Below are 26,937 nucleotides of genomic sequence, written 5' to 3' on the forward strand. Positions count from 1 at the left end.
ACAAGGGCACCCACCATTTCACCCGTGCCCGACGCACGGCTCATCCTCTTCACGCTGGCGGCACAAATAAAGCTGTCACTTGCAGGGACACTGGACGCCAACATTCCAGCAACGCCTGGAATGAGCCAGAAGCAGAGGCACCGGCGGAGATGCCATTTCCCCAGCTCGCTGCCCACCGAGGCTGCCCCAAAGGCGGTGTCGGGTTGTGGCAAGGAGACGAGGCTTCAGTGCCCCAGCGCAGGTGACAAAGCCAGCCCCCTCCAAACACGGCTGCTCTGCCCCAGCCCTTCACCTCACCTTCTGGGCTCCCCGGTTCCAGAAGGACAGGGAACTGCTGGAGACGGGACAGCAAAGGGCTGCCAAGAAGCTGAGGGGACTGGAACATCTCTCTGATGAAGAAAGGCTGAGGGATCTGGCTCTTTTCAGGCTGGAAAAAAGACGACTGAGGGGGGATCTCATCAACGCTTCTAAATACTGAAAGGGGGGGTGTCAGGAGGACGGGGCCAGGCTCTTCTCAGTGGTGCCCGGGGACAGGACAAGGGGTAACGGGCACAAACTTGACCATGGGAAGTTCCACCTCAACACGAGGAGGAACTTCTTTGCTGTGAGGGTGGCAGAGCCCTGGCACAGGCTGCCCAGAGAGGTGGGGGAGTCTCCGTCTCTGGAGACATCCCAACCCCGCCTGGAGGCGTTCCTGTGCCACCTGCTCTGGGTGACCCTGCTCTGGCCGGGGGTTGGAGGGGATGATCTCCAGAGGGCCCTTCCAGCCCCCGCCATTCTGTGATTCTCGGAGACCGTTGCCCACCCAGCTATGGGAAAACAGCCCTTCTCGGCCATGAGGGCATCCCCCCATCCCCACGCTCCCACCTCCCCAAGGGGAGGGACGAGCTCCTGCCGCAGACACCCAGCGGCCAAGGAAGCGGCTCCCAGGAGGCCCCTGCGGCTGCACCGCGTCCCCGAGCCACATTCCCGCACCCTGCCTGTGCCAGCAGAGAGGTCAGGAGTGGCGCTCCGGTTATTGATGGCGTGAGATTAGCTTGTCTGAACAGGAAAATACATCACCGGAAAAATAGGAAGCATTTGGGAAGTGGACGGCCGGCGCGAGAGTGATGAATGAGTGCTGGAGGAGCCCAGCGAAGATCAATGAATAGCTGATGAGCTGCGCAGCGAGACGGGGGGAGCTCACCATGCAAATACAGAGGGAGCAGAATCGGGAGGGAAATCGCTCGCTACGGTGAGACGTCACCGCGAGCCCCCGAACAGCCGATCCCTCCCCGCCAGGCGCCGGGGCAGCTGGTCCCAGCTCCGCTCGGCGTCGGTGTGAACGGGGGGCTGTGGAGAGGAGACCGCCCGCACCCACCACCTGCCGGGGCCCAAGGAGGGACCCCCCTGTGCCCCGCTCTGTCCCCTCCGCCAAGTCACATCCCTGTGTGCACATCAGCGGGGACAGCCGGGGAGGGGAGAGGGTCCCCAGCAGGCAAAAGGGAAGCCATCCCTCCTCCATTTCCCTCAGCCCCTCCGTCCTGCAGGATGCCTGGTTTGGAAAGCCAAGGCAAGAGCAGAGGCTCCAAGAAGGGGAAGCACCCAGAGACCCTTCACGCACACGCTTTGCAGCTGACAGTAACTCTCCCAGCCCGGAGCTTCTGGGCTTTTACAGCAGAAGCTCCAGAGACAGGCAGTTTCTGCGAAGACATCATTTCGGGGTCAGCTCTGTGTGTATTACAGTCCATCAGCAGCAGCCGAGACAGCTGCTCATGAGCAATAAAGACACAAAACCACTCTGTGGCACTCAGACACTGGGAAAAATCAACCAGCGTGGGCTTTGCAAGGAGCAGGCGCCGGCAGGAGAGCAGCACCGCATCCTGCAGCTTGGCACGCCAGCCGCCATCGGCACCACGCCGAGCCCACGTCAGCACAGCCCCGGCACAGCACTCACTTATTAATGCTTTTAAGCAAGGTAACATGCCATCAGCCAGTCCAGTTGCCATCCCCGAGGCTCCCTGCAGTGGCCTAGCACTATCTAGTGGTGGGAGACACGGCTCCAGTGGCTCAGCCACTCTGGAAGCAAAAGGCCAGAGGCCCAGCTCGGCTCCCGGGGCTGCTCAGAGAACAAACCGGCATGGACAGAGCACCGGGAAGGCAACAGGACAGCCCTTTAGGACCACCGCCATCTCCAGCAATGCAGCTGTCAGAAGTGCCCCGGCACAGTAACTTTTGGGAACTCGTGTTTCTGGCCCTGATGCGCCACAGGGCGGTTGAGTCGGGTGGGCGCAGGGATGGGGCTCCAGGAAAAATTGGAAAACCCGTGTAGAAGCAACAAGGGGAAGTTTGGCCAGTGTCTTTGGCAAACTCAGGTGGCACTACTTAACAGGGATTTTAGAAGCCAAAACATACCCAAGGCAATACAGCAGCACATGGGACGGCAGGAGGGGCCAGCCAGGCAGGGCCCCTATAGTCCCAGCCAGAACCAGGACGCTCTCCCAACACCGATGTCCCTCCCACCAGAACCAGGACACTCTCCCAACACCGATGTCCCTCCCACCAGAACCAGGACACTCTCCCAACACCGATGTCCCTCCCACCAGAACCAGGACGCTCTCCCAACACCGATGTCCCACCAGAACCTCCGCTGCCAACCTGGTACCCACCCACAAGTGGTTCTTGCACAAATCCAACCCAGCCAAAAACCACAGAAAGCCCTGAAAGGCCAACTCCTGGCTCTCTGCTGCTGGCTAACGCTTACCCACGCTCCCCCCGCAGACACGGCTCCGCACGGACGACTGCCATGAGGAAAAGCTGCCAGAGGACTCCGGTGCTGTGGGGTGACACCAGCTTCAGCCAAGCAAAATAATGAAAGCCCCAAAGCCACCGGGGCACCTCGGAAGCCTGTTTCTGATTTGCCGGCAATCTGTTCCCTCAACAGGTTCATCTCATTACTGGGCTACCATTTAGCAGGAGTTTTATCACCTGTAACATTTGTGCATAATAGATTCACCCAATTAAAATGTTATTTCCTTTAACAGCTCAGAGTCACATTTCAGTGTTTGCTGGAGCGTGTTTACCTACCTTAGAGTGAAGTTCAGTCCTCCATCAACCCCTTGTTTCAAGGGCTGCCCTCGGGAACCGAGCGCCGACGGCGGCCCCTGTCCTTCCCCATCACCGACCGGTCCGAGCTTCGGGCTGGTCTTGCCAGGAGCATCGTCAGTTTGGCAGGGGATCAGCCCCCAGCGCCGTCCGCATGGAGAGACCCCCAGAGATGCACCCCATCCTGCCGAGCGGAGGATCCCGCGCCAGGGCCGGGACAAGCCTCTGCTGAGAGCAGGCCTGGGGCCATGCCCACGCTCCAGGGGCCGATACCAGCACCTGGACCCCTGCATCTTGGCCACCACCCCCCGCCCGCCGCCATCAGCTCCAGCTTCTACCCCACGCTCAGCCCCCACCACGCTGGGAGAGCACAGAGCAGCTCTTCTGCTCTCTGGCACAGAGCAGTGCTTCGGGAAAAAGCACTCGAGGAGACGCAGCCACAGAACCGGCAGTGTTTTGAGAAAGGTTCAGCTCCCAGTGATTTTAGCCATGCTTGGACCCTCCGAAATTAGCCATAAAATTAATTTATACTTGTCTGTATCAATAAAAAATGACAAGTGGCAGCTCTGGATGTGAAACAAGATTCTATTTATGATGACTGCATACACGTTCTTACTAAGCACCTAAGTCTGTCAACAGGGATGGACAATAATGTCTAAAAATAAGTATTTATAACAAAATCAGGCAAGTTGCTTACCAGTTTTTAAATTAATAGCAGCTCCATAAACTTTACTTTAACAACGAAGAATAAATACCAGAGGAAACTTCCATCCATTTCCTATTTACTTCAGCTTAGCACTGCTTTCAGAACAGAATCAAGAGCGGGAAGTCCACGTTTAAAAAAATGAAGACCAGCACACTAAGAGCTTGTTTTCATTCTTTATACGAGGAGAGAATCAGGTCTTTCTGAGCAGCTCTTGTCTAGATAGGGACCCTTTAACCAACTGTTAATTTTCAAAAGCACTTACACAGTTTCATCTCAGCAGCAGGTTTTGATTACATTCAGAACAGAGAAAAACAGCCAGAGAACACCTTAGCTCTAACACCATGAAAGCGCAAAAAAACCTCTTTTCCAACTTTGCTTGTCTTTCAGTGCAGATACAATAAACAAAGACATGGAATGAGTGTTAAGGGGAGGGTGGATCAGACACTATCTTCATCATCCCGCCTTGAGAACAGTCTAAAGTTCAAATTTCAAAGGCCTAATCACGTTAGCAAACCAGACAGGTATCTGGGAATGGTACAGCAGCACGAAGAGCTCAGCATACGTATCTGGGTTGGTTTCCTCAGACTACGGCAGATGTGATACTAATTAACAGATACATATCAACTGTTGCTCTCTCTTTTTTTTTTTTAATTTTTTTTTTTTTTAAATCTTTTGGTTATTAACCTTGACATAACCCATCGACCTTATTAAACAAGGCCATGAACGCCCATTTCCTGAATGCGCGGGCACACGGTGCCCAGCTTTACCAGCTCTGCAGAGCCTCCTCAGAGTCCCAAGTCTTAAGCTGATTCTGGTATCAAGCCGTACTTCTGCTTCAGGATTTCAACTGTAGATGTCAGTGCGCTGTGGGGGGAAACAGAACCATCAGAAAGAGGTTTTTTAAGGATTAAACTGCATTTTCCGGGAAAGAGGCATCAGCTAGACGCAGTACTGCATTTTGAACCAAGGAGAACATGAACTCCACAAACCACAGCGTTGACATAGAAGCTTTTAGAAAGGGGTCTCCTGGGCTCGGAATTTGAAGTGCTCTTTCAGGATTTCTGAGCCTCCTGCTAATTAAGCTAAGCGACATTAATGTCAAGGTTCAACTGCTATGGGAAAAGAAGCAAAACACAACCCGCCCTAACTTGAAAGCCTCATTTCATTTCAAGTAAATAAAAAGATACGTTTATATTCAGCAAAGAGTGCTCACCAGCCAGGCCGAATGATGGTGAATTTCCCCGACACAGATAAGTCAACCACGGTTGACCCCAAACGACACTCTGGGCTCTGGACATCCCCTATCGGGCCTCCATCGATGATTAAGGACAACTGAGGCCACAGGTCTTGGAATTCCTGAAAAAGAGAGATATGGCTAACAGCCCTGAAGCTGGTTTGTGATCGTGTTCTAACAGACACTGCTGGACGTTCCGCTGCCAAGGGACGTGGTCCCTCTCCTTCCTCTATCAGGTCAGCTCACTTTTTTCTGTCACAAACACATCCCACTTTGATTTCTGAGAACAGATTTATCTCAGAGATGCAGGAAAGCCACGAGGATTCTCTGGCTGGAGACTTCTTAGCTGCACCACTGTGTATTAAAGAGCGCACACAAAAAAAGCTAGAGGCCTATTAAGACATTTGGGGGCAAGGACAGGGTGTCTGTCCGGTACTATGCACAGCTACACCATCGCCAGGGTCACAAGCTTTGCAAAAAGCCATCTCCTTGAGTAACAATTAGTTACCAGGCTGCAAGGAGCTGTACAGACAGCAGCAGTCTCATTGCACAGCCATCCCTCCCGCAGCAATTTCTGTCTTTCAGATTTGGCACCCACTTCAAAAGCTGCGTCTAAGCCTTTAAATATCCCTTTTCAGCTCTGCTCTCCTCACCCCTTAAGGTGAGGGTCACAGCAAGATAGCTACCCCACACCACATATCCACAGGCTGTTTTAACTAGAGATTACCATTTAAAAAAAAAAAAAAGAATAATAGCAGAAGAGAAATCCTTATTTTATTGCCAAAGCTGGCTTCCAATTGTGAGAGGCTGGGGCTCTGACAGACTACCACAAAAATGTCACTTAGGGGCAAAAGCAGACTTACCGAAACCGTGAGCGTGCTTGCCTGACAGCTGATGTTAGCACTTGTTAAAGCCAGTGGTCCAGAGCAAGCTCGTGCCAGCTCCCTAACAAAAGGGTGGTTTGGAATACGAACACCCACCAGCTACAAGGAAGAAGAGAGCACGGTTTCACACACAGTAACCATTTTTAACCTTGCCTTGCCTAAAACCCTCTTGACTTAAAGCTGATACTCTAGAGAATCAATACATCAACGCCTGCTGAATTAGTGATAATGACAGACACGCTTTCAAAGTTAGCCCCTAGAGTTGGGTTACGCCGTGTTCAAATAAATCACGGCGAGCACAACAGCACAGGGACCGGCTTCAGGAAAACGCCAGTCACTGCCAAGCACGCTATGCACATGCGTAAGAATAAAGGCTACTACAGCAGAAGCACAAAAACAGTGTACTGTCCCTCAAAAACACAGAGATTCATCCTGTGCGAAGACCTACCGATGTGAAAGGATTCAAGTCTTTATTTAGTTCTTCCGAACGCTTCAAGACCAGGGTCACAGGCCCTGGCAGCAGGTCCCGCAGCAGCTCGTCCGGCACGTTCACCTGGCAGTACCTGCGGGGCAGGAGGCGGTTCATGGCTTCACCCAGACCCGGCTCCCCCCGGGAGCAGCAGCCACCGCCACCGGCTGGTACGGCACAAGGGCTGGGGCCCGGTGCAGAGCCCCGGGGCACGGCACGGTGATCAGCGGCCTGCACCCACCTGTAGAGCCGCTCCACGTCCCCCAGGCAGATGGCCAGCGGCTTCCCCCCGTTCCGCCCCTTCAGGCTGTAGATGCTCCGCACGGCGGCGGAGTCCTGGGCCAAGCAGGCCACGCCGTAAACCGTGTCGGTGGGCAGCGCCACCAGCCCGCCCGCCTGCAGGGCACCCGCAGCGGCCGCCACCGCCTCCTTCCAGCCTGCGCCACACCGCCGGTCAGCGGGGCGGCTCCGCACCCCCGGCCCCACGTCCCCGGCCCAGCACTCTCAGCCCGGGCCCCGCACCCCCGACCCGGCCCCCCCAGCCCCACACCCCCGGCCCCTACCCCGCACCCCCAGCCCCGCACCCCCAGCCTCGGCCCTCCCACCACCGCCGGCCCCGCACCCTCAGCCTCGGCCCTCCCACCACCGCCGGCCCCACACCCCCGGCCCCGCACCCCCGGCCTCGGCCCTCCCACCATCCCCGGCCCGGCGGCCCCGGCCGCACACCCCTGGGCCCACAACCCCGTCCCGCTCCAGCGCCGGCCCCGCACCCCCGGCCCTCCCACCACCGCCGGCCCCGGCTCCCCTACCCTCCCCGCCGCCCGCGCCTCCCACCGGTACCGCACCCCGCGGGTCGGGCCGGGCCGGCAGCAGCAGGCGGTCGCCACAGCCGCGGCCCGGCCCCACCGCCTCCGCCGCCCGCGCCAGCCCCGCCAGCGTCGCCGGCCGCATGCAAAACCCGCTTCCGGCGCGCGCCCGGCGGCGCGGTGACGCACATCCGGGGCGGTGCCGGGATGGCGGCGGCGGGGTGCGGCGGGCGGTGCACGGTGGGTGCTGGCGCGGGGCGGGGGCGGGTTGGCGGCCCGCGGTGCCGACGGTGACCGCCGCCTCTGCCGCAGGTGGAGGACGAGCTGCGCCGCCGCATAGAGTCCCGGCAGCGGCGCCTGCGGGCCCGCATCGCCGCCTGCGAGGAGCTGACGGCGGGGATGGCTGCCCTGCGGGCCGCCCTGGCCGCCGACCGGCGGGAGACGGGCCCGGCCCCCGCCTCACCCGGCTCCCCGGATCGGCGGGCGCCGGGCCCGTCCCGGGGGGACGTGGGGGTCTGAGGGACCGGGTCTGCCGGGAGCGGCCCGAGGGGGCGAGCGGCCCGTAGCGACCGGGGGCGCCCCGGCAGAGCCCGGCCCTGAGGAGCCAGCGACTGTCACCGACTGCCCCAGCTGCGGCCCTGGACTTTACCTTCTCTTGTTGCACTGATCCCTTATTTTATTAATCTGCACTTTGAAATAAAGCGGTATTGGCTCAGTCCGCGTCCCGTCCCCTCCATACACAGCGGTCGGCAGCTGCTCGAGCGTGGCCTTCGGGGGGATGGCACCCCTTGGGGTCACGCGTGGCCACTTTCCTGGGCTACTAACGGGGCTGGAGCAGTTGCAGTGGCACCCGGGTTGTGGGGAGCAGCCGGCCCGCGGCCATAACCGCACTCCCCAAGTCCCTGCTGCGTGAGCAGAGGCTGTGAGCAGGCCCCGCCTGGAGGGCTGGAGCCTCCTCCAGCTGCTGGGGGAAGGGTTTTTTGCCACATGTTTTAAAACACTGTTTTACTACACTGAAATCTTGATTTATTCAGAGTGGAGATTCAGTCTGTTTTCCTTATTGCCAATAGCTTTCCCCAAAGTTCCCATTCTCTTTATTGGAAAGTACTGGGCATCCCCGCTGTGAAGGTTTTAGGTACTAAAATGACCATCTTTACCGGAGGAAATTTTGCCTTTCACGGCACCTCGCTGGCGCTCGCCAGGGCGGGGGGAGGTATGCTGAGCACAGCTGGTGTCTGCAGGAAAGGGACCACGCAAGCATTTCCCACTTTCAAAAATGAGGAATAACACATAGATTCACAACATCCACTCTATCTCTTATCCGTGCCCAGGTGAAGTTTGTTTACGAAGTCACTGTTGGTGAGGGAGGGAAGCATCTGCTGTTGGAAATACCTTCATGGCCTGAGCTGGCCTAGGGGGCAGGAGGACGCTCACACTCATCTCCCAGCTAAGTTATAAATGCTCTTAGGAAAGACTATTATAACACAATGTTTAAATAAGCATTTAATTAGGATTCCATTAGTATTAATATTGCTTTCAATTCCAAAAAAGTTAATTTCCACTTCTTTGCAGATATTTCAAAGTACAATATTAACTTCATACAAAATGAGCAATTAAGCAAACACCATTATTTCACATTTTACATTCTTCAAAAAATACAAATTCATATTTTACTCTTTTTTGGGTTTTGGAGATGCTCTTCCTTTGGAAGTACTGTACCTGTAACTAACATCTTCACATTGCTCAATGTAAGCACATTTGTTCCCGTGTTTCATAGTTAAATAAATTCCTTTTAACACCATACACACATTCTTGAAAAACTGGGGTTTTCTTTTATTTCGTCATCTCCAAGACCAGCGCCCAGCTCCCCACACGTGCCGAACGAAACAAAAGCAGGAAGCAGCCAGACTGCGGTTCTCCCAGAGCTGCCGGGCGGACGGCGATGCTGAAGGCGGCTTCGGGAGGAGCCGGACCCGAGGTCCGCGCAGCCCTGGGCGCCGGTGCCGGGCTGGGTGAGATGGGGCTGCAACTACAACTCTCCAGAACAAGGGTCAGACAGCCAGCTCCGGTTCAGTAAGCAAGTGGAAGGACACAAAGCTACACAGCAAGAAATACCAGCTACTGTAACTACGGTACTGCAAAAACATACCCTTGATTTTGCTGAAAAAGATCATATGAAAAAAATTTCTTGTAAGAAAAAAGTAGAAACTGCATTTATTTGAGAAAGTGTACACTGCATAACAAACCAAATTTTGGCCAGCTTGCACACCATCAAAAGCATGGTGTGGGATTTTTAAACTAGTTCCAAGAACACACACACTCAGACTACGTACGCTACTACATAAATATCCAGTTTAATTTGCATTTCTCAGTGCAGACACAGAATCCAACTTCTAGAACATATGATCTCTATCAAGACAAGACGCAAAAAAGTTAAAAGTTCAGCCCTGTCCATGAGTATCAACTACAGGTAACATTTATAAAAACTTGACATTGTTTCCAAAATATGTTACGGAAAAAATAGTGTACCAATTAAAAACTATGCAATCAGAAATTTGTAGGGTTTATTAAAGACACGCTTTCTTCTTTTTTGTTTGTTTTTTTTTTATTATTTTTTTTTCCTTATAGTCCAAATTGACTCTACCAGTTCTGCCCAGCTAGCTCAGATCGCTCATGCCAAGGACTTTTCACCTGTAGATCTCAAAGCATTTGACAAACACAAGTTCTCGTGCTCCTGATTTCGGAGGGAGGGACGGGAGGCAGGGGCAGGGCGAGCGACTCGCCCAAGGTCTCGCAGCCAGCCAGCGGCACAACAGAGACCGCGACACCGAGATCCGGCTGCTCCACATCCCGCACGCGGCTGCCAGCCGTGCCCCCCCCCGGAATCAGGAACAGCTTTTCATCTCCAGTCAATTCCAAGGGCAATTTCACCTCAACTCCTCTCCCCCAGCAGCTCCACAACCAACAGGCCAGTCAGCAGCTCCTTCTCCGAGCCCTGTTTATAATCGGTGCAGGAAGAGTACTGTAAACAGTTTAACGACGTTGCTGCAGTTGCAAAAACAATTATCGTGGATGGCTGCAGAAGCGCCATCCTCCATGAAGTAAGGCAGGTAACATGACATCAAAAACAATTGCCAAGACAAATTTTAAAAGGTGCAACATGCCCGTTTCAGACCAGCTTGTCACTTCTGTTCGTACTCGCGTGGCAGAACAGAGCGGAGGACGAGGGAGAAAGAATATACGCCAACAACACAGTTGTGTCCGACAGAAGTGACAAGCAGCCCACCAGAAAGCGTGAGAGAAAAGGCCTGCGAAAGCACAGTGCTCTCAGTGGAATATTTGCATAGATTGGACTTTGCTAATGATGCATAATTTCTCTTGGGCACAGACAGGGAAGGGCAGTATGTCACGGAGCTAGTTACTACGGAGATTCGGTTAGACAGACACAGACAGACTGACCACGCGGGACAATGATCTTTAGCTACAAGTATTGCACCAAGTTAAGTGCTCATCTTTGCACACCCCTGTTAACTTTTACTCAGAGCAAAAATAAACTTTGTGAAAGTATATACAAAAGAAATTGCAGCAATTGGGTTAAAGATAAAATAACCTAAAGTGCATTTTAGATACCAGTATGAGGTTCTGCGAACTAGTCTTCCTGGACACAGTCAGCATTACAGAAGTGCCCAATTCGTACTTTGTTCTATATAATTCAGTACCAGCATTTAAACAGTGCTGATTTTTCCATCCCTCCACCACCTACACGCATGAAAAGCGACTTCTCCAGCCTTCAGCTGCACGCCAAGTCTGCTTGCTTGGGTCACTGCTTGGCGACTAGAGCTACTCACGTTGGTAATTAGACCCATTCTACACGTTTAAGCTTCGGCACCCATCTAGAAAGTGTAAGTAACCAAGTAAATCCCCAAAAGACACAAAACAGCAAAACCTTTAACACAGAACAACCCGGAGCCGTGCAGTTTTGCTCTTTGACTGATAATTAAAGGGGTTTGTGAAATGAAGATTTTGTAAGGGGAGGGCACGCTGTTCTCGGGGGCTCCAGCGTATTAACAGAAAACATACCCCTTTCTGGGAATCCAATGTCTTACCAAATCTACAGTGGTAGAAACTCCTCCCTTTATTAAAAATGTTATTGTGAATATGCTAAATGCTGGGGCAACAAGGGGAGAAGGGCAGAAAATTCTCTGGCACCGAGGAACCTCAGGGCTTTGCTGCGACCGCCCTCTCTTGCCAGCTGCTCGCGGGTCCCCTCCCATCCGAGCGCGTTACTGACCCCCTGTCAGGGCAGCGTTCGATCGCACAGCACTGGGATCACACACATGTCCACTGCAAAACCGATCAGATACATGCAGCACGGAACACGCGGGAAAGCAGACCAACAATTAAACAACGAAAGCACACATCTGTACAACGCGACCAGGTGGGATGCAGGCGCTCACAGAATCACGCTGCTCTTGCCTCATTACACACCCTAATTAGTTTCACCTAAATCGCAGCCTGCCTGATGCACATAACAAGAGGGTAACAGCAAACTCAATGCACCTAAAAGTCAGCGTAAACTTGGAACACGTTGCTTTTCCCAGCACACACCAACAGAGGACAGCAGCTGTGAAGAGAAAGCAGCAGAGTTAAACTCCGACACCCGCTCGCTCGGGAAGGACACGTGCAGCCAGTCACCACACTTCAAATTAGCTTCCCGTCTCAAAGCCTTTGGTAGATTCTTCTACTCGTTTCTGCCACAAAGCAGTTTCTGAAGATGCTACAAGCGTGTTTTAGGTGGACTAAATTACGAGTAGCAAATGTAGCATGGAAAAACGCTTCCCTGAAGGATGGAAAGACTCGGAAGAGGTTGCTACGTCCCCCAGCTGTCACATTTCAGGCCACATCTGGTACCCTTGTCCCCATCAGAGAAAACCCCACAACTCCAGAGGAATCCGCATCAGCAGTCTCACACACGCGCGCACACACACACATCCACTCACCCTCAAACACCACAGCCACACCACGCAGAGGCGCCCCTCGCAGCGCCCGTGCCCAGGACCCCCCCCAGCAGCTCCAGGCGCTGCCTGCCCTCCTCGGAAGTGGAGCTCTACGCAGGAGAGCTGGCAGGAGACGCATCCCTGGGAGGACAGTCCCAGCCACGCAGGCCTGAGACTATTTCTTGTGTGTTCAAAGCAGTTCTTGCTGCCGTGACACCAAACTCTATCACCAGATGAAGCTATAGGAGAAAAACAAAGGAGGCCACCATCTCACTGCCCTCGAGGGATTCCTGCTACAAGAACAAAAAGGAAAACACCTTGTTAATCCGTGTTTCACGGATGCAAACCTTATTGCCGCAGGACCCACATCCCCGCTGCCACAGCACTGCAACACACACCAACACGCGCAGAGGGGAGACACAATTAGTGTTTCCCATTCAGCTGGTGCCCCCAAGCTCATCACTGCAATTACCAAAAAAAGAGAGCACTCTGCCCTGGCAGAGTCAGACAACGCTTGACAGGCAAAAAGCATTCTTTGCACAGCCTCTCCTCCCTAACGGGACACAGTTTTCCCTCCTGCACTTAACGACTGGAAGCAAGTTGTCAGAGGCGCGAAGCGCCAGTTCCCTCCAGCCCGACTCCCTCCGTGCTTGGCAGAGGATTCGCAAGGGGATCGCACACACGAGATCGCTGACGCCACTGTCCCAGGAAGACTGTGACAGCGGTGTTGGTAAGGCTACACAGAGCATGTCACAAGAGGGCTATAAACCTGCTAACCATCCGTATCCCAAGGTCTGGCTGCACTCCTATGATCCTCCCCCAGCAGGTACAGAGAGCAGCTTTGATCAGAGGGAAAGATCTCTATCCACTAGGAGCTTGCATTCCTAAATTTAGTGCGCAGAGACACTCCACGTTAATTGGCTTACAGTCATTATCTTTGTATCTCGCTAATGACAACGCTGTAAGCCGAATAAAGACTATTTAATATTCTTTCCTTTAACACAAAAAGACTGACAGCCAAAGCCAGAAAGATGGATAAAACACTATAAAATTACATTTTTTAAAACAATGCAGCATAAATAAACTATTTAGAATGAGACTGCATTTATTGCAACATTACAGGCTTTTTGGTGGAAGGGGGGTTTGTGTTTTATTTACCCTGAGTAGGTTAGAATATAGACTTTCAGTTTGATATGAAAAACTACTATGTTGTGTAACATCTTTTAGTCAAGAAATAGCCCCGTGCACAAAAAGCTGGCATTGCAGTAGGTTGGAGGCAGATTCAGGCAGAAATTATGTAGCTTAACAGAAAAAAAAAAAAAAAAGGAAGCGTTTAGGGACAGCTGAAGGACAGACTCACTGAATTCAAACTGAATTTATGTTGAATCATTCTGAATATTTTCCTAGGAGTTGTTCTTGACAGAAGATGAGAGTAACCAGCAAAGGCACCATGCTCCTGATTAAACAGTCGCGGGGGTTAAGAGGATGACTTGTTTCTGAACAGAGCCAAATAAATCAAAAGAGCAAGAGGCACCACTCTGACTACTCCTGGGACCCCCCGCGGCCTTCAGAGAGAGGCAAAAAAAAACCTGACTCGACCCCGAGTAAGCAGGGGCTCCCATTGTGTTCCCACGTTGTGAAACAGTGTGTCTGCCACCACACTTGTAAGTCCTAATGAAATTAAATGAACAGATCTATCAGGAGCACAAGGTGCTTGCGCTCGACTGAAATAAATTCCACAAAGTTTCCATAGGCTTTAGTAACAGCGTTGCCACAAAGCAAACCCAGGCATCAGCTCCCAACTCAGTGATGTGACAATCACATTCCAATAAAATTGTGGATAAATCATCTTCTACAATAATGCCATTTTCTACTACAGCAAATCCTTTCCTGGGCTCCCCCTATAGTGCATGGTTAGTATCAGACGTAAGAGACAGAGGAAAATTATAGACCCAAGGAGCTGTAACAAAGACCCACTCGCTGCCAGTACCTTAATCCCAAACATAAGTGATGTGCAATTGGAGACAAACTAACCCCCCCTTTTTCTTTTTAAAATCTTTTTGCACACGAGTAACCTTAACTTCTGTGTTCACATATGACAAGCAAAAGTGACAGACAGTGCAGCCAAAACAGTTCATATATAACTTAGCTTTTTCTTTTTTTTTTTCCTTTTCTTTTTTTAGATAGATTCTCAAAGACGGATGTACCTGGGACGTGACTAAGATGACATCTGTGAAGCAGAAATAAGCCACAAAACTTCCAAAGAGGAAGGAGAAAGAATCGATCCTTCAGTTTCTGCTTCTAAGGAGAAGGGTTTTACCCTCCAGGTGCAAAGGAAAATCTGGAACATCTTCACTTAGAGAAGCTGCTATTCAAACCAATTTCTTCCTCACCCTGCAGTAGTGCTTCGATTGGAATTATATTAGATGGGGTTTCAGGGCTTTGGAGGGACAGAAAGTCCGATACATCCATGGCACTTAACGTTTCAGTCTGCGAGTCTGAAGGGTTAACTATCTGACTGCCCTGCCCACAGGAAGGAGAAGGGGAAGAGGAAGGAAAGGTCTGAGGCTGCAGCTGGGGAGCTGGCTGCTCCAAAGCTTTTGAATCAGGTGAGGAACATTCCTTCTTAACGGTGGCTTTATCCTTGGCAGAGTCTCGGCAGGCACACTGACACTGGCAGGCCTCCTCCTGCTTTATAATAATGACAGGAACACTGAGACCAATCTGCTGAACAGCGTTTCCTGAAGGTGAAACAAAGACAAAACACAACGGAACGACATAATTTCACAGCGGGGAGAGACAAATCATCTTTGTTAAATTAGATCGTACGCACCTTGCGGCACAGATTATGTGTTACTTTGTCCAAGCACAATTAATACCTCTAGCAGATGATAACTAAGAAAAAAGCGGCAGGTACTCTGTTGATGAGCAGCCTGTTCAGGTTGAACCCAGGCACTAGAATTCCAATCTAAATTTTTTACGCAGCACAGTATGTCTCTTCTGACAACCGTTGTAACCTTTACAGCATAAAATCCAATAAAGAGCAGCATCCAAATGCCCCCGATCTTTGAAGACGATGATATAACATTACACCAGTAATTCTACTCCTTGACATCAACACAGGTATTTTCCTGTTCACGTTCTCTTGTCTGCTTCCCTTTCGCATCTTGCTCATCACGCTTCCTCCTCACTCTTCCTATGCTGCTCTACTTGCCCGGCTTCCTTTCTTTTTGAAGATTTAAATTTTAAGCTTACCTGATCTCTCTTGACTCCGATTGATTCATCTTTGCAATACAACAACACCGTGTAGGAAGCACATTATGGAACAGAACTTCTACAGTTGTGTATCATTTTGATAGTGCTTACAAAAAACAATTACTAAAGAACTGATTTAAGTTTTACTACCCGTTTCATGTCTTCATTTAAAAGAACAAAAAACAAATTGTGTCCTTGCATTTCTATCTCTTATTCTTCTCTGTAAGTTCCATTAAAATACCATTTTTATGAATACCAGATCTGATTTGTGAACCTGATTATTGTTAGAGAAATTACTACAGGACGGATCTCAGCACCGATCTATAAATCCGCATCAGACTGCGCTTAAAACCCCAGGAAGGTTAAAAAAAAAAAAAAAAAAAAACCACGATCGTCTTCAACGTTTCTGCAAGCAATAAAATCACCACAAAACCTGGTCAAGTAACAGTACAACAGAGAAAAAGAAAGGAAGTTCAGCATCAAGCTTACCTGTGTTGCCAGCTACTGGTAATGCAGTGGTAAAAAAAACCTTTTCTACTACTTTTGGAACTTGTGGCTTTAAGGAAAAAAAAAAAAAAGAAAAAAGTGTGAGTTGATTCCAATCAAATTTCTATTCTTCAAATTCTAAATAGCTGCAATCAAAAGAAACAGCTATACACACATTGCAAAGAGAACACACAGAAAAAAAAAAAAACAACTTAAAAAATATAACACTTAAGCTTGTTTCTGGGCTATGTTCTGGCTATTGCAGAACTCAGAGCATTACTTCAGTAGTCCTAAAGACAGGGAGTAATCACCCTCCCCACTACCTGCTTGTTAACACAGCTAGTCGGTTTTGATATCTGAAAGACCATATTCTTAAAAAACCTGCTGTGCTTGCTCCTACTGCTTGTACCTGCTGCCATTCACTCTTGACTATTTCCAACTGAGAAAGTCTAAAGACAGCGACAGCATTCTTAAAGATAAAACACTCAAAGTCTCAGCTGTCCAGATTTACTGGAGAACCAGAAAACACTGTTTTCCTCGAAAACTTTTCGTTATCTTTATCAGGCTGTATCAGGAAGAGACAGATTACAAAATGTGTAAACACAAACTTTACAGCGCTTTTTGTGCTTCTAGTTGTCCAAAGTAATAGATTAAAACCCACGTATATTCTCAGGCCACGTGGTGCGCTCTCCTGGATAAAGCAAGCTGATACCTGCTGGGAGAAGTCTGTCCCTGGGGAAAGGACGACAGCAAATTTTTTCTGAACCCTGGATTTCTCTGTCTATTCTCAATTTATTTCTCTATCTATTTTAGGGGCTGTGTTGGTGACACACATATAGTCCCTCCTGGTTTGTATCTTACAATTCCAGGTTTGATGCCCATCCTTTTCAAAGGCAAGGACTCTAGGAGGAAGAGGGACGGTTCAAGCTGTTTCAAAGCTGTGCTGCATATACTAACCATTTGTTCTTGGCTTTGCGGAGAACCAGTGGCACCATTTAAGATCCATTGCAAGTTTTGCTCTCCCATGACAATGCTGGACTGCAGAATAGCGGTGCTCTGAGAAGGAGTAATTGTTATAGTCGGATTACTGGTCAGAACAGAGTTCGCACCAACAGGCACAGTCTGAACTACAGCTGGCAGGGGCTCAGTGGCACTCGATGCTGTTGGGGCAGATGCCCCAGCAACCACCGAAAGTCCTTGTACGATGGGCTGTGGCGGTGTCTGAGTGTGCTGCAGGAAGTCTTGGTGACTGGCCGCAAACTGTGTGCTGTGAGGAACAGGCACTTCTGGGGATTGTAAAACAGTTGCAGGATTTCCAAATGCAGCTTGCTGTGAGCTGGTTCCTATGGAGGAGGGAGCAGCAGGTGCTGCTGAGGCTTGTAGTGCTGAATGCGAAGGCTCAGAGATGCCAAGCTGCAGTACAAGTGGAAGAGACAACGACGCCGAGTCTCCTGCAGAAGGTGGAACAGCAGTGACTGAGTCTGCATCGCCATTAAAACCTTCAATCAAGGCAGCTGCCAAAAGACAGAAAGAAAAAGAGATACATCAGTTCTCTTAAGATCTGAATAAACAACTTTTTCAACAAACTTATCAGCTGGCTGATGGATTTTTGCAAAGTAAAGCATTTCCACTTTCACACCTTCAGACCAGTGCTCAAAACCATGTAACACTAGGCGGTGAAATCTAAAAGTAGGCCCAAATTCAGGAAGCTGGTGACGCTCAATACTACACACAAGTTGATCAGCCTCACTAGCTCTCTCTAAGAAGCCGTTTTATCAGGGGGTTTGTGCAGCTACATCAAGAGAGGAAGCTTGAAAACAACGTTTATGCAGCAAGTCCAAGAGCATCACCATCAGCGCTGTACAGCAGCATGCTGTAAATACTCGGGCAGTTCCCCCGTCACTGTCCGAGCGTCACGCCGACTGTGAATCCAACGCATTTCAACACAAAGGAGTTTCAACACTGAAATTAAAGTTCTGTTTGCTATTCGGAGTTATGTGAGGCAGTAATCTTCAGTCTGAAACAATGAATTAAGTACAAGCACGCAGAGGGGGAGAAACTGTCAAAAAGCTCTCTCTTAAAATAGTGCAGATAGAATTTGTACCTGTCTGCTGAGAGTCATCCTGATTTGCAGTATGATCTGGGCTCTGAAACATAGACTCAAAGATGCTTGCTGGTGAGATTGTGCTAAGGTCTTGTCCGTGTGTCTGGCAAACAGAAAACAAAGAGGAAGACATCAGACAACGTTATAATCTCAGGTGTCCATAAACTTTGCACAAATCCCAGTCAAGCAGCATACGGATGTCAGAAATAACTCTCCAATTAACCAGCCACCTTCAGGAAAGGCAACATTTTTCACTTATCTAGTGTAAAATGACACTTAGATTTTCATTGTGGGTAATAAAAACTACCAACATAATGAGCAAATCCTTACAAAAATAAATAAGTCCTTCAAAAGTAAAATATATTCTTCTGCATCCGTACTTTGTTTAGCCCTTATTTCTTGTAATGCTCTGTTAGAAACAGAAATTAATTTGTTCCTGGCTGTTTGTGAAACCTTTTCTGGAGCAGAAACAAAATGGCTCCATTTAGATTACATCCTGGACTATGCACTACCATCACCCACGCTGCTCTAGGAACAGAATACATTGAAAAGCTGCATACTGCCTCCACATCGAAGCACAAAAGAATTACACGGTCTCATTAATATCTAATTTTCCTCAATGTAAAATTTAACCTCAGTCAACAGTTATCAATAAGCAAGTATTAGGGTAAAATCAGCTGGAGACCCTTTAAAAAACAGGTTGAATTAAGCACAGCATAATTTGGAGGAAAATCCCTCTTTCACTCAGTTATTCTGCTTTTGGACAGAAGCGTTTATTTTTTTGTTCCAACGTTCCAAAAAGGACAGCAATAATGTCATATTTACAGGCTCGACAGGGTGTGTAAGAAACACGCTTTTTGTCCTGCAAACTACGGCAAGACACCCAAGAGAGCAGCATTCAGTACATCTAAACTAGTTCTACCCAGAGTCACTCATCTCCACCAGCAAAATGAAAGCCCAAAGCAGAGCATGCCGGAGGCCTGAAGACGCGGAACAGAAGCAGCCAGCCAGACGTTTCTGATCTGCTGTGTTCTAGCTGACAGGACAAGCACAGCGCCATTAAAAAACGCAAAACCCAGATTATGGGTGAGGCAATTCCCAGACAGTAACTCACCGGATTAGAGTTCTCCCGCAATTCTGAATCTGTTGATATGAGGCTTAAGTCGCTCAGACAAAGCGAGTGGCTTGTATCCTGTAAAGAAGAAAAAAGAAATCGAGTTATATATTAAAAAGATAGTGTGAGAATGTTTTAAATTACTTTTTAGAGTCCATACAATTCTGCCTACGCAGAATTTTTTTGACCCAAGTGTCAGTTCTAAAATCAAAGGAGCAATATTACTAAGCAAAGTATATTTAGTAACTGTCAAGGATTCTTAACATCTCCTCCACATCACTTCAAAAAAACTAAATAAGCTGGAATTTGAAATTAGCACAGGAACAAGTCAGCCTACAGAAAATAAAAAATTTAAACCTTAACAGTTAGTATTTATTTTACTTCACGTGCTTATTACGTAGTCTCAATTAAAACATAAGATCTACAAGGAAAGCACGATAATATAAAATTCCCTATAAACCTGTGTCAGTACGTGGCATACTCGTCAAAGCAGCAGTAGCCCAAGCATTAATTTTAATATGATTAAAATAAATAGACAAAGTTAGATGAGCTTTTCTAAAAAAAAAAAAAAAAAAAAAAAAAAAAAAAAAAAAAAAAAACACCACAAAAAAACCAAAACCAACTTGATAAGCAAATACCATGCTAGAAGTTTCAGAAATACTGATCCTGCTGCTTACTATCAGCATGCTATAAACACAGCAGATGAGAGTAACCCTACACTGCCCTCTCGGATGCCAGCCATTTCGGAATTGAAATTGAATTCTCAATTCAAAAGAGAGGCGCCCGCAGGCCCCTTCATGGGAGACAGCGCACCAAGTAGTTACAATTCCCTTTGAAAATCCCAGCCTCAAAAGTTATACCTTTAGAAGAAGCTGCAGGCCAAGTAACTTCTTCCGCAAGGTATGGTTTCGTATCCACCTAACACGGAAGCATTAGGAAGAAGTGCTACTAACCTCAGACACATTGTTATTGGGAAGTGCATTATAGGAATGTCCTTTCTCATGACCTTTCATGTGACTCTTGAGACTATACTGTGTACTAAAAGTCTTCTCACAGCCGTTACTGGGACAGAAGAAGGGTTTCTCCCCTATAGACAGCAAAAACACATATAGCAAAACTTACAAACGCTGTATGAGACACATACTTTTAAAGCACATAGGAGAGTGATAATGTTTTATACAAACAAGATTGTTTAATGCCACTTCACGCATTAAGCATTCTTGGGAGTCTTGCAGATAAAAGCTTCCATTTTACCACATGAACTGACACAAGAACACAACATTTAATTTTTATGCACTGTTACCGATACATTTGTGAAACATGTTCATGAAATTCAAGGCCCGTCAGGCATAAATGGAATACTGGGGCTTGCCCTGGCCCAGGTGCAGGAGTTTGCACGTGGCCTTGTTGAACTTCATGAGGTTCACACGGGCACACGCCTCCAGCCTGCCAAGGTCCCTCTGGATGGCATCCCTTCCCTCCAGCGGATCAACTGCACCACTCGTCTTGGTGTCACTCCCATATTATACACACACACATATATATATATATATAAAAGTATAAAAACATATTAGGATTCTGAGAGTTAGTATAAACTGAATAAGCTCAATTAAAGAAAAAACAAACCCTTGGGACTTACCAGTATGTGTCCTAACATGTGTTTTAAGGTGGTGGCTCGCAGCAAAAGCCTTTCCACAGCCGTCATGCTCACACCTGAATGACACCACAGAAGAGTTAGCATCAGGCTGCTTCGATGCATTAGTTACAACTTCAGATCATGCTTTGCAATAGACCCAGGACTCTGAAAATCAGGCCCAACGCTGCTCTGTGTTAGCAACCACATCTCTCCCGACAGCTGCTACGTGTGCTACACAGACTACAGCAGGGCTCTGAATAGGACTTGAAAATTCAAGCATGAAGTCTGCATTTGGGGGGACCTCCTTCACAGGATAAACATTCATTCACAGCAGAGAAGCAGCAGTATGTTTTAGAAACGTGCTCATCGTGACACACGTTTACATTTAAAAAAAGAGCTTGGCTATTCTTGTCTTTGAAGACAGTCATTTCACCCACTTTTACAGGCAACGGAGGGAGCTCTAGAACAAACGTGCTCAAACACTCGCCGCCGTCACTTTTTTCTTATGAGAAGAGCTTTTCATTCAGGACAATAATAGCTGCCTTTTGACACAGGTGGCCCATTACAGAAGTCCTACGGAAGTAAAAACTGCCAACCAGCATCTTACCGAAATGGCTTTTCTCCTGTGTGTGTTCGAATGTGCTTCCTCAGGTCACTGTGCGTTGTGAAGTATTTACTGCAGCCTTCTGATTCACAGTTAAACGTTTTCCCTGTGTGAAGCCTCTGATGTGCTTTCAACCTAAAAAGCATGCCAAAAAAGTCCCTCTTACAACTTGTAGTACAAGACGGCCCCTACCTGAGGCAAGCAAGCCATTCATTCAAATGTGCAGGACAAGATCAAAGGCTTAACTTATTCTGAACTGAAGGTAACTAGCTTATAGAAGTAACTGGTATCACTTCCAAAGTCCTCAAGCAAATCTATGAATTCCTTGTGTTTGTGCACCATCTTCAACACTATTACAATATAAATAAGCTAAGTATGTCATGATAGGTTCTGCCATGCTACTCTTGGTATCGCATTTCCATGTTTTGGGGGGTTTATACCCATATACCTGAAAGAAGCATAACAATTGTATTCAGACACAAACAAAAAGCACACGCAACTTGCAAAACAGCAACAGCCACAACTACAAGAGAAATAAGCAGAGCCTTCCCACCTGTACAGTGTATTGAATGCCTTTTCACAGCCCTGCACATCACATTCAAACGGCTTTTCCTTAGTGTGCACTCGAACGTGGATTTTGAGGCTGTAGGAGGTAAGAAAGGCCTTGCCACAGCCTTCTTGATTGCAGACAAACGTGTATTCCCCACGATGTGTCTTTTGGTGAGTGCGCAGGTTTCCGGCAGTGCTATAGGTGCGTGGGCAGCCCTCAAAGGTGCACTGGTATCTCTTAACCTAAGAGACAAAATGCTGCATAGTTAATTTTTAAGCATTTCTGGAATCCAGGCAGGGTAGAACTGTAGTTAAACGTCAAAGACCATGGAATAGATTTTGACCCCAAAGGCAAAAAAAAAAAAAAAAAAATTATTGCCATTTAGTTATCAGATAACTTAATATTTCTGCTGCACTATGCGAGGAAGGAGTGGCAAACGTTGGAAAGCAGGCTGACCTTACAGAAGAAGAGTTCTGTAGGCAGAAAGAGACCACGTAGAAGCTTCCAGCGTACAAGTCATAACGCTTAATTACATCTCGTTCTCTCTTGTGAAGTAGAAGGAATAAGCCATCCGATATGCTTGAATAAATTCATCTTCAACATCAATTATCAGACTGACAGCTTTCATTTGACTGTTGCAGTTGAGAAACCTTAGCATGTAAAAGTGGCTACAGAGCCCAGGAGAGAACTTGATGGTTGACAGGCAAGAAGCAAAAGAGTATTCCAATAAATGTTAATTTGGAGACGCTTAGAAAGGCAACTCAAACTCACAGCAGAGGAGCAGGAACCTGCAGATTCGGCATTCTAAAAACTAGTCAGGAAGATAATACAGCAGGGCATCAGCCAGCAATCTTCCTCTTTTCCAAGGCACAAAGCACCTCTCTCACAATACCTAGTACTACTGCTTAGAAAAGGCTGCAGACTGTCTTCAAAAACACCAGATACTGAATTGGGGAGAACCGGACGAACCCATACGTAACCAGTGTGTAACACCAGTTTCTACCCATCTCATGACTCAACTGTTCTTTTTTTCTTTACGTACGCCCATCAGAAAAGAGCATTTGATAATCACCGTTCTTTACTGCCACAGCTTGGAAGCTGAGAACGGAATAACATGGGATGCCTTGATCTATTGTCAGGTAAGTATAAAATCACTTTTAGGGGACAAAATTGCCAGTAGGACTCCATTAACAAAGCTTTATAAAATCTGAGTATATAGGAGCTGAGTAATCTCTTGTGTAGTCTCACAAGTTACACGAGTCAATCTCTTGTTGATCCCACAACAGGCTGGCATTTACCTTCAACTTCCTTTGATAAAACCTTAGTATTTGTTGAATATTAAAGCTGGTGAGACATATAAGAGATCCTACAGAGAGCACAGAAATATCATAACTATAAAGCCAGCAAGGCATAAGACAACTATAAATAACATTTTACATATTGCATTACAGGACATTCTCCACCGTACTTCCCATAATACACAAGCAATTTGACACAGGCATGAACTACCTAAAAGTCAAACGAGGACTCTGTTAAGCTTTCTAGGTGTTCACATTTAGGTCTAGAAAGTGAAAGAAAAGAATATTAATTATAGATTAAGGATTTGGTTCCTAGCTGCCAGTGCACACATTTAAAGGAATACGACAGTAACACTTTCAGTTTAATGGCCTGAACTATGACAGAGGCCTTGCAGTGCTCCCACTTTTCTCAAAGGCCAAATCTTTATTTCACAAATCATGCTGAGAAGGATACTGCAGGCATGAAGTGATACTAAAATAAAACTTTCTGTAAAGCAGCAAAGCATTTAGTCCTCTCTTAGGAACGTTAGGAACATTAGCACATCAAATAAGCACTGATTACACACATAAAATTATGTAGATATTGACCATGAAAGACTTCCAGTTACAGCAGCAAGTAGTCAAGACCATCACCACGCACAAGCAACAACAACAAAGAAACATGGCAGCAACAGGAAAACCCACACATGGCCGGGATACGCAGCGTACAGAAACAAGGTGCCTTGAAGACACGGGCTGTAGCTGCACGGCACATGCTTTTGCAAAGGACAGCGTGCTGTCTCTCCCAAGGAGCCACGCCAGAGGGAAGCCAGAAGAGTCTTAATTAAGCATTTACCTTAGAAGTAGGAACTAACTGTCCAATAATCAACAAGACTGGCAAAAGCCGCATCTGACACACCGTGCCAAAGTCTACTTAAACTCAGTCTGCCTTTAACTCCTCTTGAGTTGACGAGGTTCCCCTTAAATTGCGATTTCTTCTATGTCATCATTGAACACAAAAATTAATGAATTTGAAATAGAAGACTATAATCACATTTATTCTTACAGACAAAATTATAGTGAGAGAACTATAATATAACAAAAGGAAGTTAAAGGTAGTTAATGAAGTGTAAAACCTTCTTTTGCTTCATAAACATCTAAGATTGACCTGAAAATTTAAGACTTTAAAACAGGGTGAGAACTGCTACATATGTTTTGGAAGTACCAAATAATTGGACTGCTGACTTTTCAAGATGAGCCAAATATTCAGGGGTTTGAGAGCTTCCCCTCCCCACCTCCAGAAAACGTATCAAGCATTTGAAACAGCAGGACAAAAAGGGCTTTTCAAGATGGAAGAGTGTCACATATGCTTAGGACTTATTTCCACTGCATTCAAATTATAGGGTAACACCCCTCCGCCCCCGAAAATTAATTCAAGAGATGGAAAATAAATTCACATACAGGATTTCACTAGGAAATCCCAGGTCTAACAAGCATTTTTTAAAAAGAAGCAGTGAAGAAATAAAATCAGTATAATTGCTTGTGCAGTCATCAACATCTGTTTAGCTAGTACACGCTGTTCTCAGACACTACAGATCGCAGCTTATTATCCTACAAACAGAAAAGAAAGTACTGATATGACTGACATAAAAAATTAACCATTTTAGCAGCTAAGAAGGTAGGATACAGCAGCTGCTCATAGGAATAATAACTGAGCAAAAGGAGTTCCTTAGACTTAAATGGGCTTATTGAGCAAACCTCAGTCCAGAAGTTTCACAATCGCAGAGCTGACCTCCTACAGCCCCATTTCCTCACTGCTGAGCGAGCGATAATGAAGGTTCCCTGCTAATCTAAATTATTCAGAGCGTTCAAACCCAGCTTCCTTTCTCAGCAAGGGCCCATTTCTGTAATTCTCTCTTACACTGAATATCGGTTACACAAGCAGTTGATACTACCACAGCCATTCGTACAGATCATCCCTTATTTAACTCAGAAGCACCAAAAGGAAGCACAAAGTTGTCCCTGTGTTGGTATTTCAGTCAAACTTGTGTTACTTTTGTGCCTAAAAAGCAAGAATCTCAAGTCAGTCTGCACAAGCCCTCATCACTTTTCATGCAGGCAGAACTCATTAGGAAAACAGAATTAAAAGTAATCACCATTTTTAATATGTAAGCTGACTTAAGCTTTCAAAATACAACAGCTTCCTTTATTTTCTTCTCATAGTTTCCCTATAAGTGACATAATAAAACTACAAGTTTAGCATCTTAAGTTTCATACTTTAGCTACTGCCAACAGTCTGGAATTTAACCTGCAACTTGGATGTGCTTTTCTCAACAATGTGGTTAACCACAGCATAACAGAGTTTGTGTTCTTTTTAGTTAACTCTGAACTCAGGAAATAATTACCCAACCGAAAGAAAAATAAAAGACCGCTAAAAATCACACACGCTACTAATATAAATACATTTTCAGTACCGTATTTTCCTGCTATCTAGAGTGTTACCACATGTCAAAAAGTGCTTCCTGGCTGCTTCACAAGAAAGTGACACTCACAGCTTTGCTGCTGACCCACTAAGTGACTGTGGGAAACAGCCTGTTATCAGCACAAAGCATTACTATCGCTAAGAGTAACAGCAGATTTCATGGAGTGTCATTCACTCCACTACACAATAACCTTTAAGAACAAGGCAAACTTCTACCCACAAAACTACTACCTCCCAAACAGCTTTAGAAAACTACGTTTTCAAAGCATCTAAGGTCACCAGGTGAAAAGCTCTCACAAGAAGCACAAAATTCAGAATGATATTTGGCAACTTACTTCTTTAAGCTTAGTTTCTGGGCATTCAGACTGCAAAGTGAGCGTTGCTCCTTCGATATTTCTTGGCATAGGAGTTGAACCAGGATTTATTGTTAGGTGAATCTGATCTGGAGAAATAATATGTTGCACATAACCCTGGGACATTCCTTCATGATCTGCTATTAAATGAAATCCTTCTTCATGACCCTCTGGTAAAAAAGGCAAGTGATCACCACATTGTCCTTCATCCTCATCATCTTCCAACACGCTGTGGTCCTGCTCTATTAGAACAGTTGTCCTGTCGTAGACCGTCCCAGATGATGAAGAAACCATCCCGTTTTTATCAGCGAACCTCATCATATTGTCATCTTGGGTTAAATCGTCTTCCTCCGCTTCATAGTAGATAGCGCTGCCGTCGGGACTGTTCTCCCCCATGGCTCACCGCCTCTCACTGCGAGACCGCGCACTCAGCCCGGAACGACTCATCTGCAACACAAGGACGGGCGGCGCCGGGTCAGTCGGCTCTGCCCCGCCCGGCCCGGGCCCCGCTCCGCTCGCAGGACGCCGGGCAGGTGCCCCGCGGCCCCGGCCGCCCCCCAGCCCCAAGGCGGGCGGCGGCGGGGGCGGCGGCGGAGGCGCCGGGCCCTGCGCCGCGGCCCCCGCCCCACGGGCCGGGGAAGCCGTCTCCTTCCCAAACACGGTGCTACACTTCCCCCCAGGCCCGCCCCCGCGGCCTGAGCGGGGCCGCGCCGCCCGCCCCCCACGCCCCCGCCGCGCTCACCGAGCTCCCGGCAGCGGCGGCACCTCCTTCCCCGCCCCGGCGGCACCATGATTACCAGCACACTCACTTCCGCTTCCGGCCGCGCACGGCCCGACGGGAGCGCCGCGCCCGCCGCGGGGCCTCACGGGAAGAGGCGGGGAGGAGCAGAGCGGGG

General features: G+C 47.9%; 2 protein-coding genes across 2 annotated transcripts; both read right to left on the reverse strand.

Annotated features, from left to right (window-relative positions):
* Nucleotides 1–3,655: 3,655 nt before the first annotated feature.
* On the reverse strand, nt 3,656–7,351 carry YRDC (yrdC N6-threonylcarbamoyltransferase domain containing). Its single transcript, XM_063356152.1, has 6 exons — nt 7,223–7,351; nt 6,619–6,814; nt 6,357–6,471; nt 5,888–6,007; nt 5,004–5,146; nt 3,656–4,654 (listed from the first exon to the last, which is right to left on the reverse strand). The coding sequence occupies exons 1-6, from the start codon at nt 7,326–7,328 to the stop codon at nt 4,591–4,593; spliced, it is 744 nt and encodes a 247-aa protein (XP_063212222.1). The 5' UTR covers nt 7,329–7,351; the 3' UTR covers nt 3,656–4,590.
* A 1,307-nt stretch (nt 7,352–8,658) lies between these two features.
* On the reverse strand, nt 8,659–26,867 carry MTF1 (metal regulatory transcription factor 1). The gene is made up of 11 exons (XM_063355801.1): nt 26,784–26,867; nt 26,024–26,488; nt 21,933–22,171; nt 21,383–21,514; nt 20,779–20,852; nt 20,093–20,226; nt 19,140–19,217; nt 18,026–18,128; nt 16,879–17,435; nt 15,925–15,991; nt 8,659–14,921 (listed from the first exon to the last, which is right to left on the reverse strand). Exons 2-11 carry the CDS (start codon nt 26,435–26,437, stop codon nt 14,533–14,535), a joined length of 2,187 nt encoding a protein of 728 aa, XP_063211871.1. The 5' UTR covers nt 26,438–26,488; nt 26,784–26,867; the 3' UTR covers nt 8,659–14,532.
* Nucleotides 26,868–26,937: the final 70 nt, after the last annotated feature.

This window comes from Chroicocephalus ridibundus, chromosome 19 (assembly GCF_963924245.1).
Source record: "Chroicocephalus ridibundus chromosome 19, bChrRid1.1, whole genome shotgun sequence".
Lineage (NCBI taxonomy): Eukaryota > Metazoa > Chordata > Aves > Charadriiformes > Laridae > Chroicocephalus > Chroicocephalus ridibundus.